General features: G+C 37.2%; 1 protein-coding gene across 15 annotated transcripts in view; it reads left to right on the forward strand.

Annotated features, from left to right (window-relative positions):
- The first annotated feature begins 27 nt into the window (after nucleotides 1-27).
- Nucleotides 28-16,909, forward strand: part of ARVCF (ARVCF delta catenin family member) — a 245,741-nt gene continuing 228,859 nt past the window's right edge. For 7 of the 15 annotated variants that reach the window (XM_031057498.1, XM_031057502.1, XM_031057505.1 and 4 more), the window contains exon 1: nucleotides 28-260. Coding sequence is in view for 1 of the 15 variants with exons in the window: in XM_031057509.1 (XP_030913369.1) it covers nucleotides 258-260 (3 nt within the window). In the remaining 14 variants the exon portion in view is untranslated. Of the gene's footprint in view, nucleotides 261-14,237; nucleotides 14,305-16,909 lie in introns of all 15 variants that reach the window. The other 8 variants (XM_031057511.1, XM_031057512.1, XM_031057513.1 and 5 more) reach the window with 3 other exon arrangements.

The raw sequence follows: 16,909 nt of genomic DNA on the forward strand, positions 1-16,909 counted from the left end.
CGCGCGGGGGCCGGACGGGCCCCCGCGGGGCGGGCACGGCGGGAGCGGCTCCTGCGCGGGGAGCGCGAGAGGAAGACAAGGGGCTGACATGCTGCCCAGCGGCTGCCCAGCGGTTTACTGAAGAGTTGGGGGGTTTCCCCTTTTTATTATTTTTTTTAACATTTTTTCCTTTTTTTTTTTTTTTTTAATTGTACGCCGCCTCCTTGAAGCCAGTAGCAGCAAGGAAAATAAGCTGAGGACAGAGAAATAAGACGGAGATGGTGAGCAGATCGCTGGGTTGGGGGGGAATGAATGAGGTTGCCGGGCTATTTTCTGTGAGGTTCTTGCAGGGTGTAGTACGTTTTGGGGTGATTTTGCATCACGATTCCGGGTTAGACTTCTTTGTTTGCTAAAGGTTCCTGGTTCAGGTTTAACAGCGTTCATCAGTTTATTGTGAGATGCGCAACGAGGAGTTGGTGTATGCGAATGCCTGAATTACATACGCAAGCCACACACACAAGCAAGCCCTAAACAAACCAACATTGTAATAATCCTGCAATATGATGGGCAGCTCGTGTCATGGAGGGAAGTCATTGCTCAGGTTATTTGTGGCATGCATAGGAGATGAGTCTCTTTGTAGCAAAGACCAAACAAAATTAACCTATTTTTTTCACACACGCGACATCCATTACAGACTTAAAAGCCAGAGTTAGGGGTTATTTTTTAATTTTCGCTTTCCCTGCAGTATTGAGGTCCACGGTTAAAATGTGACGTTTTTAGAAGTTGAAAAACTCTTTCAAATGTTCACTTCTAGGGAATATGAATATGTCTTTCTTGCTTTTTCTCTTTTTCTTTCATGTAGGCACTTGTTTGTGTATGTGAAAGGGGGAATTCTTAAAACATGCACTTTGCTTGTTACGCTGTACTGTTGTGCCTTTAGGTAGGTCACAATGCAAAACGTGATTCATAGCATGTTAAAAAACAAAACCCCAAGCAGATTTTTTTTATCAAGTGAAGACCTGTTATCCTACCAATAGCTTAAACCCTAAATACAAGTTTTGCGGGGGGGAGGCGGGAAACAGCTCTCCTGATTGGTATTAATGGGAATGCTTTATGGTAAAAAATCCTGCTTCTAAATGACAGAATATTGACATTGCCTGATTGTAACTTCCTGTGGATAAAGTACTGCAATCTGCTGAATGCACTAGTCCTTTAAGGCTCCATAAATTTAGACATTTTGTTTACAAAATTGTGTAGCACTGCATGGTGCAGTAGTAAAATCTGAAATTTTAGTGATTTTAGAAATGTTTCAAGGCACTGCAAAAGAGAAAATATGCAGCCTTGTATTAAATCCCTTACGGAAAAAAAGGAAAAGGTTTGTTGTAATAAAGTAATACAGGGTATGCATGGTGACTAAAGTAACTGCAGGGGCTGGAGAGCTGGAGTTTGTATAGAAAAAATAAGTTGTGAACTATGCCGAGGTCTTCATCCTGCTAGGTATTTGGATGGATGATTCTTAAATTTATTTTAAGCAGCATCTCTGTCAATTCTTGTCTGAAATATTTAAATTATCTGCTCCATTGGCAAATGGGTTTATCTTCCCATTGCTTGGCCAAAGGAATGCGTTAGGAAGGCAAGAACAATAGTTTGACTGCATGGTTCATCCTTGTGCATTGTTCAGAGATCATAGTTTGCATTTTTTATGACATTGGTGATCTTTATAAAGTGGACTTGCTTTATTTTATTATTATGCCATAGTTGCCGTCAAATAACTGAAGTTCAATTTATATAACCATAGTTTTGATGGTCTATTTGGCTAAAAAATAATTCCCTTCTTTGAATTTCATCTCTTAAATTCAAAATCTCTGCAATTGATTTCAGTATCAGAAAGTTTTTAATATTGGAAGAACCAACAAGAGCTACAAATAGAGGGAGTTTCCCATTTTATTGAGTTAGGACACTGTACTAGAAGTGGCAAAATTCCTGCCTTTGGCTTATACTTCAAATTTTGTACAAACTGTACTTTAGATTAGATATCTTGTCCTGAAGACCATCTGTATGCATATTACAGTTATATAAAACTAAGCTTCTGTGCTTGATTTTATGTAATGCAACACATTATATCTGCAGTGCTTTTGGTGGATCTTGGGTAGTGTCAGAATTGATACACTGCAAGGAAAACCTGTTAGAATTCTTGTGCTGCCAGGTTTATAGTTTGTTGCTCTTAATATTTTATTGTGTGAGTATAAATCATTGACACAGACATTGTAAACAAATGCTGTAGCAGCTAAGTGTGATTTTTACATTTGGCTTGTGTGTTTCCAGTTTAACCCAGAGTATGACTATTCTGTCAGATGTGGGGCCATCCTAATAGCCATCAGAGTTACCTTCAAAGCACATAGGTCAGTTTCTTTTACTTTCTTGTCTGCCTCTACCGGATAAGGAGGAAAAGGCCAACTCTAGGGTTACACCAATATGGATAGGGAAGGAGTTTCACATGTGTTGCATGCAGTTTCCTTATTCAGACTCCTGGAAATTAGCAATGAAATTTTAAAGATTAAAATCCACCTATTTCTAGAAAAAATGTTCTTTCCATAAAGCAAGACATTTAGAGTATACCTGTAGCTTGACAAACCTATTTTCGTCACAGAAGGGCATTAGAGGTTTCATGGGTTTAAGCATTAAAATAAGAACAGGGAGATTTTCTTAAATTTCAGGTAGGATGTGGTCAACCTGTGAGCTGAAGCAAAGCAGGTAACCATCTGAGCATCTGAGAAAAGAAACAATCACCTTAGATAATGAAGTGGCTTTAATTTCCTTCAGCTAACTTGTGTAAAACAAAGCCAACCCCAGAAAACTGCCGTGCAAGTGTTTTGTTCCCTGTTTGTCCTTTTCACTCCTACCATTGCATTTCACAGGCAGTCCAAAGCAAACTGAAAAGCTGCTTCTGGTGCAGTCCGCTGAGCTTCTAGAGTCTACATCTTCTCCATTAGCTTAGGTTACATTTGTTTTAAGTAGTATTTAAGAGAAATAGCTAATTCTAGTGAATCCAGTTCTTTTTGTGACTGGTTTTGTCAGCATTCTAAGAAGAGACAGCTTAATTTAGTAATATCCAATCTTTTGAAAGCCTGACAGTCAACCCTCTGGCATTCACAATTTCAAGTAGCATTTGGTGTGTTGTCTGTAAATGGCTAATCATTTAATAGTGAGTGGACAGCATCTATTACTCATTAATTTATTTACAGTGATCAAACAAAATAATATTTTGGAGTCCTGATGAAACTCATTGATTGCCACTGTTTCAGGGTAGTCTGACATTTTGACCCACCAAAGTAAATGTATTTCTTGGAATATCAGTTAATCTTGGGGATTAAAAAAATGTGTAAAATACCCAGTAGGAATGTGTATATAGGTGGCATTTTTAAATATTTTGACCTTTGGTAGAGAATGCTTTGATTTAGTTAATGAAGCTCCTATCTAGTTACTCCTCATTCCTACAAAGAACATATATTTTCTTACAGTGTTGCCGTTACTGGGAGCTTACCATTGTTGGAATGAATGTGTCTTTCTGAGAATACTGAATCTTAACTAAGGCAGCATTATACTCTTGAAGTGACTGGCTTCATTTTTTTTAACAGGTTATTTTATCCAATTCTGTAAAAATTGACACTGCATTTGTGTGTGTGTGTATATATATTTGCTTTGTAGTTACATGGGTTTTGTTCCATCTAGATAAACATTTCTGTGAAAGGTATCTTGGTTTGATTTTGCAAGTCTTAATGCTCTATATAATCAACTGATGTTAATTACCGTAAGTTGAGTGATTTTTGACTATAGTCAAATATCTATTTTGACTATATATTTAGAAAGAGTTAAATTGTAATATTCAGATCACAGGTTCCAGACTAAGGGGTCCAAGAAAGTAGTTCTCCTCCACTACTTGCATAGTGGTGATGCTGCTGCTGGCAGTATTACAAGGTACTGAGATCCATTGAGAACATATGGGCAAGGTTGTGCCTCTGTCTCTCTCTCCGGTTTATATTTCACTGGGAAGACCTTTCTGTTCCTGAGCTACATGCAGTATGCTTCATCTCTTCAGATATGATGGTTTTCTTAGACAATTTGGGATTTTTCTTCCATAAGGTCCTTGACTGGGTTGTCAAAATCTTCTGTGCATGCTTCAGTTGATGTTATTTATAGTTATGCTTTTTCTGCATCTCAGAGCACATGCATTTTGTTTCAGAAGCTGCGACAGGGTTTCCATGAGATACCGTGCAGATATACACCAGTGCACCAGTAATCTATTAGCTTCTGATTTGTAGGTCAGGGAGGAATTGAGATTTTGCTGTCTAAGCAGTATCACCTCTTTGCTGCTTCAGTGCTTACGTGACATCTCAAGTTGGCTGAAAATTAAAAGGACACTGTCAAGGTATCTTTGAAAATTTCGTTTTTATTATTTATTTTGTTTGCCTTGTTACTGCTGTCATAAGCCATTGGAAACTTGAAGTCTAGTGTCTTAGCAACAGGCCTTTGTCCTCTAGAACAGGTACTGTTTAGCTGCTTATGGTTTATTTAAGAGTTGTGAAGCATTTTCTGTCTTCTGAAATGCATTATTGAATTACAGCTTAAACATTGCAAGCAAGTGAGAGGGGAGAAGTGAGTAAATCAGTTTGGGGTAAGTTCTGACATTTTGTCATTACAGCAAACTCAAAATATTTATTCTTTTCCTTATTTTTTTCAGCACCTAGTAATTTGGAGTCTAGAATTATGCATCAGTGCTTCCTCTGCACTGTTATCCTTGTGAGTGGACTTTTCAGGGGCTTGGTACCAAGACCTGCATTCTGGTTGGAAATAGCTGGAATTACCTGATGAAGTAATCTGTATAAGAATTCTTACAGGTGCAGTGATATTGACTGATTGAGGTGCTGAGCAGTAGTTTTACAGGAGCTAGGCTTTGTATATCACAAATGCCTTTTTTCTGCTCTAAGCTTAGTTACCTTCCCCTCTTATTTCTGCTCTCATAAAAGGAATGATCATGGGTTTTTTTTTGTACAGAAAAATGTTTCCCTAACTTTTCCTGTATGAAGAAGTCTTTTATTAACTTATCTACATTGATTGCAATGTAAAGTCAGTGAAACTAGACTTACTGTTTCCAGTAATTTTCTCTTCTTCATCTGCTCTGGTGGTGGAAATTCTACCCATGAGTTAGAATACCTCCATGGAGCCTTCTTATTACAGTAAATGTTCTCTGTTTAATTTGGGTTATGTAGTGATAAAATTTTAAGTAACTGCTATTCAGACCAGTGAGAGAAGTGATGGCACAGACTTTTTTACTGGATTATCCTGTTGGTGAGAAACTGTATTGTAATGTTTCACGATCAACAGTGTCCATGGCTACTGGATTCACAGCTTGATGAGAGCTGAATGTATATAATGATATTGGATAGTCTAATTTTTGCAGGTTTTAAAGGGGAAAACTATAATCTTTTTAACAGTAGGCAGAGTAGCAAAGCTTGCAGAGATTGCCCAGAGGAAAGCAAATGGTAACAAAAATGGTTCATAGAGTGCTGACTGTCTTGGGGAAGGAGAATCTCAAGTGTGATATCACTCAAGTTGGGGTAGCTACAGTAACTTTAGGCATGTTGATTAGATGCCTAATTGAGAGAGGGCAGCCACTTCTGGCTGTGGATTAAAACAGTGCATACAGACAGACTTCTCTGGAGGCTGATCCAGTTTATGAGGTTGAATCAAGTCTTCTAATCGGCACTTTGTGACCATCTCTCTGCTGAGTAGCAAATATGGGTATTTTATGGAGGCTATGTTCTAAAATTAGCAATTTAAAAAGCTGAAATAATCTAACATTCTATCTACAATTCATAATCTGATGCAAGGAAGCTTCAGTCATGTTCATCAGTAGGATGTTAATAACCACTCATAAAACTTTGGTTCAGTTTTGTGTAACAGTCCCTGTATTCTAATGGTGCCAAGGTATTGAAAACTGTTAGTGTATGCAGGATCCATACTTTTGAAAGTTTTCTGGAGTGTTTAAGACACATACTCTTTTGTCCTGAATAACGATCACATGTGAATTTATTTTATCAATGTAATGTCAAGTGAAGTCTCAAACACAAATCCTTGAAAACTTAAACTGGCAGTGTTTTGCTTCTTTGCACCACAGGCTAGGGTCATGCCATGCTGGTATAACTTCTCCTCATATTTTTAGACTGGTTCTTTTTTAATTCAGTGTGACAATACAAGTAGTGAGTTATTGATGGCAGCTAAAGTGAGACCATTATGACTGTAATCAATAACATACCTGCATGGAATAACAACTACTACCAGGGACATATTTTGTATTGATTCAGAAATTTATGCTGTCTCCACTACACCCAGTCTGCTACTTCCATAATTTATGTAATAAAATCTCTACTTTGGAGAAGCTGTTACTAAGTTAAATACCAGGAAATGATGACATATCAAGATGTAAATTACATATTGAAGATTTTACTACAAGCAGAAATAGCACTTGCTAAATTCCTGTGGGTTCTGATTCAGGACCAAGGCACTTCCTTGCTGCAGGCTGGAGGATAATGGAAGTCAAAACCGTGTTCCCTCTCCTGAAGCAGTATTTTAGAGCTGCAGGGTAAGGTGCTGGTTTTAATGTGGTGTGACGATGGAAGATTATTGAATTGTTCAATCCATACGTTTGAAACCTCTGTAGGTTCCCACATTTTTTTTTCCTGTGTTTCACTGTGCTGTGTTCCTGTAGGTGATAAACAGTCTTCAGCTTTTACAGACTATTTGCTATGCTGATGGTGGGATTTCTGAATCCCAACCCATGCTCATCTATCTAGACACGGAAACAATCACCTCATTTCATTTATGATCCCACAAACCACTTTCCACTGTTTTAGAAGCAGAGAAGCAGTATGGTAACTCTGATTTTTAGGAACCTTAGTATTTAAGGTTCTGAAGAATTAATGTTAAACTGAGCTGAAGCTTGTTATATATATAAAAGGAATATGAGCGAATCTCAGTTACATATATAAATAAACTGATACTTTGGCTGAGACTTTCAGTGATCTGTTAGGAATTTAGACCCAAACTCTTAAAGTGAATTAGGCACCTAGTGCCTATTTAATTCCTTTATATATCTTTACAATATTATCACTGAAACCAAGGGTTTAGGAATCTTTTTGAAAGCTTAGATCACAGGTGTGTAAACTTCCTTGACTTGTTTCTTTCATGTTTGTGTGATTGTTACAGCTTTATTTTCAAATACAGATGGATTAATTTGGTAAGATGTATTGACGTGTATATTTAAATTTTTGGAACTATTTTAAAAATGCACATACAGATCAGTTTAAGAAAAATGTCAGTCTCCACAGACGATGACCAAACGTAAAGAAGATCTGAGCATAAAACTTGATTTTTGGTGTCAGGATATGTATTTGTTTACGTTTGGATTTGAAAGACAGTCGTACAATAAACACAAGAATTCTGTGGCCTTTCTCACCATCCTTGTTTAAAACTGCACAGTTTTGAAGGCATTTAGTACATCCCCAAAACCTGAGAAAATAATTGAGGTACATACAGCTTTTGGAGAGTTTCAAAATACGAAGTTGCCATTTATACTGATGTAAACTGTGTAATTAAGTCCATTTTCCAATTGAGGTTGTATAATTCAGAGAATATTGAACATCTACACTTGCTTCAGGCTGTCTAGTGGACTATATTGCCCACAATTAAACAGATGAATGCACAAATAAGGATAGGCATCCTTCCAACCACTTATAGCTATATTTAGCAAATTCTTCTCATTTCCCTCTCTGTAGGAGTGTGATGTTGGTAACCTTAACATTGGCGAAGAGAGCTGTCAGTGTCTTAAGCTCTGCCCTACAAGGTGTTTTACTTTCCCATATTGTTTTGACCTTGTATTTGCTCCCTTTCTTTTGGATTAACCATTTATATGTCCTAAATGAAAAAAATTGCTTTGCATTATGCATCTGAATGTAGAAAGAAGTAGAAGGTCATTCTCTATGCCACAAGGGATTAGGAAGATCTGTAAAGTTTCACAAGTTAAATGTTCTGAAATGCATTCAAGATACAACCAAGGCAGGGGAGCAATGCAGAAAAATCTCTTCTTTATGGAAATCTGAGGTATAGATTCTGTATTTCTTTTACATCATTTTATGTATCACTATTTCAAGAACTACAATGACTCATGTTAAAATGCAGCAGCCTTTCTATGTAGTATTACCTTTAGAAAACATAGAATTGGGCTGTAATTACCTGTAATTGGCAGTAGACATTTTAAGCATAAATAAGACTATGTATTGGCTTATTGTAGATTTTATTTTTTTGTACTACAGGCTTACTACCTGTGCAATAATGAGTAAATATAGCAGTGTTTTGAAGTTGCAGTGTTTAGCCAAAGAAATTGGCGACTGATCCTGGTAGTGAAAGAACTTAACAGGTGCCAAATGCAGATGTGTGTGTTGCAGTAATGCAGGTGGGAAGAGGAGGCTGGTGGACAGGGATTTGGTGTATATGGGATTGAACTGTGTGATTCCACCAGTGATGCAGAAAACAAGGCCTGAGATAGAAGCCTTTTAGCCCTTGATTAGTTAAAGTAATGCAGGGTATAGTTTGTCATGGCGCCACAAAACCAAGGAAAGACTAATAAGAATTACAGGATAAGCTCAAGTATTTATTGTGAAAAGGGGTTGAAATCTAGGGGAAAGCAGCTGGTCTCACACAGGAGAGAGGGATATTTTAACATTTTAAAAATTATTTTTTCGTTGATGTGCTAAACTAACATTTTAGAACTGTAAAAGCTTCAAAAATACTAATACAGGTATTTCTGTTGTTTCAGAAATAGACAAACTGTGGAGCTGTAATCTGTAGGAAAAGTACTGATCTCACAGTTGCTGATTTTGGTTAATTACATAGTGATAAGGCATGTAGAGATTTCAGAAGCTTTAATGTCTACATTGTAGTTCAACTAAGAAAACTAGACTTTCACATGGTGTCTGATTTAAATGAGCTGTCTTCTGTCTGTGATCTGTTAAGTATATCTGCATGTACCTATGAGACTGCTATCCAGAGGATATAATTATTTTGTTTACCATTTTGAGATTGATGTGGATGGAATCAATACCAGTTACTTTGCTTTTCATTACTGAAGGCATCTGAAATGTTGACCAACCTTACCTTCCTTGTGTCAAACAGATCACAAAGCCCTTATATACACACATTTGACCTTCTAGGACATTCTTCAAAGAACTGGCAGGCTTAGCATGTCACTTTTTTCCTCACTTGAAGAAATTAAATCTAATTAAGAGGATCCTACTAATACAATGTAGATACAGATTACAGGTGCACAGTGTGCAGAGTCCAGAATGAAAATAGCTGTAATGGAGAAGCCGGGGGAGGGGGAAGACCCTGAAATAGGCTGACTTAATTATCAGTCTTGTAGTCTAAAATAAGAGATTCAGTAGCTGCGCTGATATGAAACATTTACAGCAAGTTGGAATATTCTATTGGGGAAAATCTCTCAAGGCATTTTCTTCTAGACAATATAAAATGAGAAAGGCATTATGCACAAATGCGACGGTTCCACAATTTCAGTATTGGTGATTAACACATGATATTCATTTCCCTCTTCTTCACCCAGGTGTGGTTTGATTGGGTACACCTGAATTACCTAAGTGCTTTAAGAGTGGAAGCATGAACAGAATTGACTTCTCCTTGGGAAACCTTTCACATTTCGCTGGCTGTTAATGTTGTCCTTCTTACAGCAAATGTCACTTGAGACTTTGTAATAGAGAACAAAAAAATATGCTTGTGCATGCTTGTCGTTTCACATGAAATCAAGAGACTGATTTCTGATAGAAATCTCAAGAACATTGAATTCATGCAAGCTTCTCACAGATCCCCCTCAGAATAACTGGGTTTTGATAATATTTTTTGAGGCAAGGAGTATTAATAGTAGATTATCTGAGAAACTAACTATTTGAAATACCTTTGATACTATGAAATGGAGAGAAACTTACTGAACATGTACAAGACAAAATCCAACTAGTTTAAAGTAGGTGTAATATCTAGGACTAAAAAAAAAGTGTGCTTGTTTTGTGTGTCCTTGTGTGACTGGGGAATTTAGAGCAGTCATTGGAAGATGAAGGAATCCAACTCTCTGCATTATTGGACCCAGAGGCCATACTGTGTGATTACTAATGCATGCAGGCATGGTCAATAAATTTCATGGTTATACATCTCATTGTCATTTTTGGAGCTCATTGATTTAAGCAGCTTGTGCTGATCAAGAATATTACAACAGGCAGCACAGTGTCATATGCTGACAGGTACAAAGTGGAGGAGTCTTACTTCAATCAAAACTGAAGAAAAATTTGCTGTTAAGTGTGAACTGAATGCTGGAGCAAGTTGGCCAGAGATTGCAGCGATCATGTTCCTGAAGATTTTCAAAACCTGACTTGAAAAGATCCTGAGCAACTTGCTCAAATTGACTCTGCTTTGAGTAGGAGAGTTGTCAGGTGATATCCAAGGGTATTTCCAGTCTCAGCTGTTCTGTGTCTACTGTGCAAAAACCAGAAAGTAGTTCCAAGGTTGCAAGACAATATCCCTTTCTGTTTCTCAGCAGTGGGGATAAGGCATCAGTGGCTCTCCCTTTTCCAGTGCTGGCTGTGAAGGGGAGCTGGATGGACAGAGCTGAGTCAGACTAGGATTTGGCTGCAGGTCTGAGGGCACCATTAGCAGCTGCATTTATGAGACTGCAATTTGTGATTTTAACCAACTTGGTTGTGTCTATTTAAATTTACATTTAAGGTCAAACTTCTGCCATTAATGCAGTAAAGAATTTTAAGAGGTTTATTCAAATTTAATGCTTCCACTGTCACTTTATACAGCTGGCTTCAAAGCATATTGATTTACATTGAACATAATCTTCTAATGAGTTTTTGTTTTTGCCAGGAGATACATGTTTCTTCCATTATCTTGTTTGCTTCTATTTTGTTCTTTGTGAGTAATATTTGCAATTACTTTTCTACAGTACCGTGTTGGTAACAGCAGCAGGAAGCCATAGTTAGCTCAGCTGGAACATTTTGGCCTCTGGAGCTCTTGTTACTGCATTCAGAGTAAGAAATAACTGCCTGCTTATCTTTGTGCCATTTGGATACTCTCATACCATTTTTTGTTCAATATTTCTTTATTGGTTAGACTTAAGACAGCTGGTAGGAATAGAAAATCCAAGTTGATTGTAACAGATATTGTCTGACATTGGCATGTCTGTAACTAGGAAGATGAAAACAATGTGCAGTAAATATTTTGGACAAGCTCAAAGAAGTTGCTAAAATAATTCTTAATTGTCCTGCCGGCTAGACTGGATGAACAAAGTGAAAATTTGCTTTTGTTTGTGCACACTTTTGAAGAGCCTCAGAATTGCTGTGATAGTGTATTGAACTGTATGTCTGCTCAGTGCTTTTGTGGACTTATTTCATGTACCTGTAACTTCCATCAGAGCAATGTTCTTGTGGAGAGCATGTCCTATGGCAGTTGTGGGACTGGGAGAGCTGTGCTCAGTTTGCACCTCAACAACTGGTCTGCATTAAAGCACCTTGAAGACACATTTGTAATATTAAAATAAAGGTGCTTAGCCTTTGTTTAAAATCCTGTCTCTCTGGAAGCAGGTTACCTAATGAGCATGTTTTACTCATCTCGTGGGGACAAAGCCTGAGCTGTTAAATTTGTGGCAGCAAAACGAAACAATTTTTGAATCAAGTCATCATTTTCTGCATCAATAGAAGGTGATGCCCTTGTCAGCTGGCATTGGTTCAGCATAAGGTTCCAGTCAGAATTGGCTGCTTTAGGCTTTGAGTTGCTCTTTAAGAGACCTTCACCCTTCACTCTGTTTGGAGCTGCTGCCATGGTGGGTCTATTGAATATTTATAAGAAACTATTACGAGACTCCTTCCTCAGTCACAGTGTAAACTTGTTAGTTCTCGTCTGGCAGAATGAAGCTTGTTCAAGCTCATGACAGACTCTACTTCCATCATTTCTTCCCTGCTTGCTGTTGTGTGTTAAGCCATGATACTGATTTAAGTTCAAAATACAGCTGCACTTGTACTACTACAGTAGTTTCAAGGTTGGCTTGGTTCCTGAGAAACTCAGACCTTGTGGGACCTGGAGTTTGGCAGACTAGACTCATAACCTTGTTAAAAAAGTTAAGGCTGGAAAGCTTGTTCTCTTGCTCTGCTGCTTGACTTAACTAATGTTTTAGTCAGCTGTGCACAGAGATAGCCAAAATCACACTGAATCCACACCCCTTGCAATTTTTAGGATATGACATTGCAAAAAGTTAGGGATCTGTTTTAATAGGAGATTGTTCTCATCAAAAATTTTTACAGTACACTTGACTATCTCTTCCCATGAACATCTTCACCTAATTCATCTTCAGATGCTGGAAAGAGATGAATTTTTAATCATTAAATAATTAAAAATAAATTACCAGAATGTCAAACACACTTTTTGAACAAAGTTTTTCATAAAAGAGAAAAAGTTATAATGTACATAAATGTAAGTTATGGATAATTATAATTTTTTCCTGAACTCTTCTTAGGTCTTAGAGGCATGTGTAGGTAGCAGGGTATCCAGATTTGTAGCTCAAGTGATACCTTGAGCTTACATCATCATGAAGAAATTCACTGATTATTTACTTTTTAACAGACCATAATTTTCCACTTGTTTTAAGAGTAGAAGCTTTTAAAATGGCTCACACAAGATAGACATATTCAATTCAAAATAATTTTAGAAATGCAGTTTAGGATTTGTTGCTATGTTTTAAAATTTTGTCAAGCTATTAGTGGCATTTTTTTAATGTGTAGTATTACCCTACTGATATCTGTTTAATATTATTTCTCATGATTACTGTAACTGTGTTTCTTTTGGTTTAGAGGAAATTGTGTGTTCATTTTTTTCTTGGAGAAAGGGTTTTTAAAGGGGCAAGCATTGGCAAGATTTTGCTTCTGACCTCTGGATTCTGTTGCTCATTAGACAAAGTCTGAATTGCTAATAAAAATGAAACTTTTGAGGAAAGTTCTTGCCTGAGGTTGGATTTGCACTGATTCAACCTGTTTTTTTGTGATTAGACCATCTCCCTCAGTGCTGTTTCTGGAACAACGTGACCCTTTTAATGAATTTTATTTTGTGACAAACTGAATTTCCGTGTACGTGCTCTACTTGCTTGTGCGTTTTGTGTTTGTGATATGGTTTCTCCTTTGTTCTGCAGCACTTAAAAGCATTTACGTATCAGAGTTGAAGATAAATAAAGCATCCTGTTAGTAATTAGCTAGATTTTCATTGTGTCATCCTGAAGGCCCTAGAATTACTGTATTGAGACATAGTGTTGTCTTACAACTTGTAAATAATTCAATGAAACATAAAATTTACTGTGGAAGGTGATGACACCCAAGGAGAAAATACAGATTTTTGGGAAGAAGTCAAATGCTGACTCGCTTAAAGAAATTGGGGGACAAACCCCAAAGTCTTCCTTCATAAAAACCGTCTGCAGGTAGTTTAGTTCATATTTTTTCCATCACTTAAAAATCAGTTTCTCAGATGCAAGAAGCTGTTTTTCCCACTGAGTTCACAGGCATCCTTTGTGGATCAGAATGTTAGTTTTGTCTGGTGTTAGTGGGTTCTGGTGTGACCTTGTGGGGGAGTACTCTTCATCCAGAGCAGTAACCTCCCCCAACAAAATAACCCCTAATTATTTGTGAGATTCATTACTTAAATCACTGCTGTGAATCCCTGTGTCAGTGTGGCTATCCTAGAAATCCAGTGCAGCCAGCAGTAGAAGGGTCAATGGCCAGTGGTGCTTTGGCATTGTAGTGCTACAGCTACACTTGGGCATTTATCAATCAATTGATTTAAATATTTATTCCAATAACAAATGATTTTTGGAGTTCATGACCCAAAGCTGTCAGTAGAAACTTTGCCACATACTAGAGCATTCAAATTAGATAGACATTTCAGCCTTGAACTTTGATTTTGGGAAGTAGGAACTCTAGAGATTGATGAAAGCCTTGAATTCAGCTGTTTTGAACTAGGGATGGCAGTGCAGTTTTGGCAGGTGTTTGGGCTGTGAACTGTATGGGAAGTTGTCTCATTCCTCAGGTCAACAAGCCTTTACTCACACTAGTTACAGAGTTTATTCAGTTTGATCTGCCTCTTATGTTTTCCAGGGAGATCCGTAACTGAGTTGTGCTTTATGAACAAGGGGAGGGGCCTAACAACTCGCCTGAAAGGGTGGTAAGAGTTGGCAAAATTTCTTACATAAGTTTATATTTCTTTCATTATTACATGTGTTTGTGTGTATGAAATCTAGAAAGCAGAATTGTCTGGGACAGTAAATAGATTTAAAAAGTAGCAGTCTCACAGTTGACATTTGTTAGCCAACAATAAAGTGATAAAAGGCTAAATTCTTTTTATAGTAATAGCCTGTAGTGACCTTCCTATCAAACAGAAGGACTTTTGATCTGAGTATAGCTAAAATATGCAAGAGTTTTAGTAAGCCTGCTTGGAATATCAAATCACCAAATAAAAACAAGTGTTTGTTATAATCAAAATGTAGAATAATCAAGTGCATATAATGTAGCTAATAATAAAGCTTCCAAAACTTTATAAATGGGCCTTGTCAAGATGTTTTGTGCTGCCTGGCTTTTAGACAGGAGGTGAACTGACTTCCCACCTCTGGACTGGCCCTTCTCAGCCCCTCAGTTTTGTGTTCAGCTGTACAGACAGGTTTCATTTGGGGTTGTTCCCAGAGCTGTCTGTGCAGAAATCTGTGGCAGGGGAATGTTGCACAGTTGTGAACTCTGTGGTTACCTCAGCATGGAGTGTGGGCCTTGCTGCCCCGGAGCCTCCCTGCTGTAGGAGAAGGGCCCATGGCAGGACAGCACAGTCAATGTAGGCAACGAGCAAGCAATTTATTAATTTGTATGGCTCTCACTAATCTTAGAAGTTATTCCTGAGACCTAACCAGGCAGAAGCTTCCTTACACAAGGAGAAGTAATTTACATGGGTATAAAGGAACATAATTAAAAAAACCCTGATCTCTTAAGTGACTAAAACCAGAAGATGGCTGTACTTGCTAAATGAATAAAAATGATCAAATAATTCAAACTTCTAAAAGCTTTCATTTCTTTTTATTAGTCTCCTTTTAAATTTGTTTAAGGGAAAGTAGATTTTTGGGTAAAAGATGGGAATACAGTTTACACAGTACTAGCAGAACTGAAAACTACTGCTTTTGAATATCCTAAGCAGTATAGAAGAGGTGGGAGATTTCTTAGGGGATTTTTCACTATAATAGTCAGCCTGAGGTGAAATTCATATTTCAGGGAACTATTTAGTGCAAAAGAAAATTATTGTAGGGGTGAAAAGGAATAAAGTAATAGGAACAGAAGGTGTTATCTTTCACCACACAGCCTCACTACTTGTTTAAAATTAGGTAAAAAGGTATAAGGCAATCAAATGAAATGCTGTTTGTAGAGACATGACAAACATGTATCTATTTTTATTCTGCAGTATATTTGTGAAGGTAAGGAATGTATAGCTTTGAAAATCTTCCTACTTTTTATACTCTGAAGAGTCAAAGAGTCCTAATTGTCCTATCATTACCAAAGGGCTTTTTTACAGAGTTCGTGTCTAAGAGTGATTTCTTGTTTCAGAAGTGAGGTATTCTCTGTGTTCCTTTTAAAGAGCACGTCACCCTTAATCAGGAGAGCCATACATTTTCAGAATGATGGTACTTTCAATTTATTGCTTGTCAGCCCTAAAGAATGCTAGTCATTTTCTTTACAAGTGCAACTCATTGACTGAAACTGCTAACTTATAAAGCAATTTTAGGTTTATTTTGATTGGTTATTGGTTTGTGGCTTTTAATGATGAGATTGAATTGCATTTCTGTGCAATAGACATTGTGGTGGAAAATCTGGAAAGTTGGAGCCGTTTGGAACTGCTCTTACTCCCACTGAGGTCAGCAGCAGCATTTCTGTGGCTTTCAGTGGGAGTAACATTATACTGTCTGAATGTGAAGACTTTTCTTTCAAAAACCACTTATAATAGTCTGCTTTAGTTAGGGTTACATGAAAACTAAGTAACTATTGTACTGCTTGTTTATGGAAAAAAAAAGGTATTTCCTAAGTAGGAGAAAGAAGTTGTAACCATTTCTGTTGTGCCAGCATATTGGGTTTTTTAATACCTGCAGCTCTGGAAGTCATAGAACAAAACTAGTTTTGATTATATTCTCCAGTGTGTTTTATTATATTGTCTGTGGGAGTAGATTTGAGCAAACTGACTGCCTTCTCACAAGGCAGGGAGTGCTGCAGGATGAATCCTTGCAGGTATTAATGGTCATGTAAACAGGGAATCTGGATTGGAGAGGAAGTGTCGTCTGAATACATGTAGTTTTCAAAGCTGTGTGTTAGTTCTTAAGTTTTCATTAAAAGTTAATTATTATTAGCAGCATTTTCAAGGATGTCATTAAGAAAAAGGTTATTTTCTACAAAGTTGAACATTTGAAAATGTGAGATGCTGTGTTTGCTATGCAGTAACTGTCAGAAGAATTTTTTAAACCCTTCTATGAAGATGCTTGGCATAGAAGTTTCTAGTCCATGGTTGCCCAGAAAAGATTTCTTAAACATCAAAAATAAATGCCTTTTCAGAAATTAATACTAAATAGTCATTTCCAGCACTGTAGTTGTGTGATTTAAATGGTCAGTTTTGCATGCAGTATACAAAATGGAGTTGACTTGATTTGAAATGTGTTCCAGGCTGCCAGATTTCAGACCTCAGCCATCCAGACTGAGTGTTTTTAAGCTGTTAAGAACATTTTTTTTTCCTTGTAATTAATTTT

This window comes from Geospiza fortis, unplaced genomic scaffold, assembly GCF_000277835.1.
Source record: "Geospiza fortis unplaced genomic scaffold, GeoFor_1.0 scaffold408, whole genome shotgun sequence".
NCBI lineage: Eukaryota > Metazoa > Chordata > Aves > Passeriformes > Thraupidae > Geospiza > Geospiza fortis.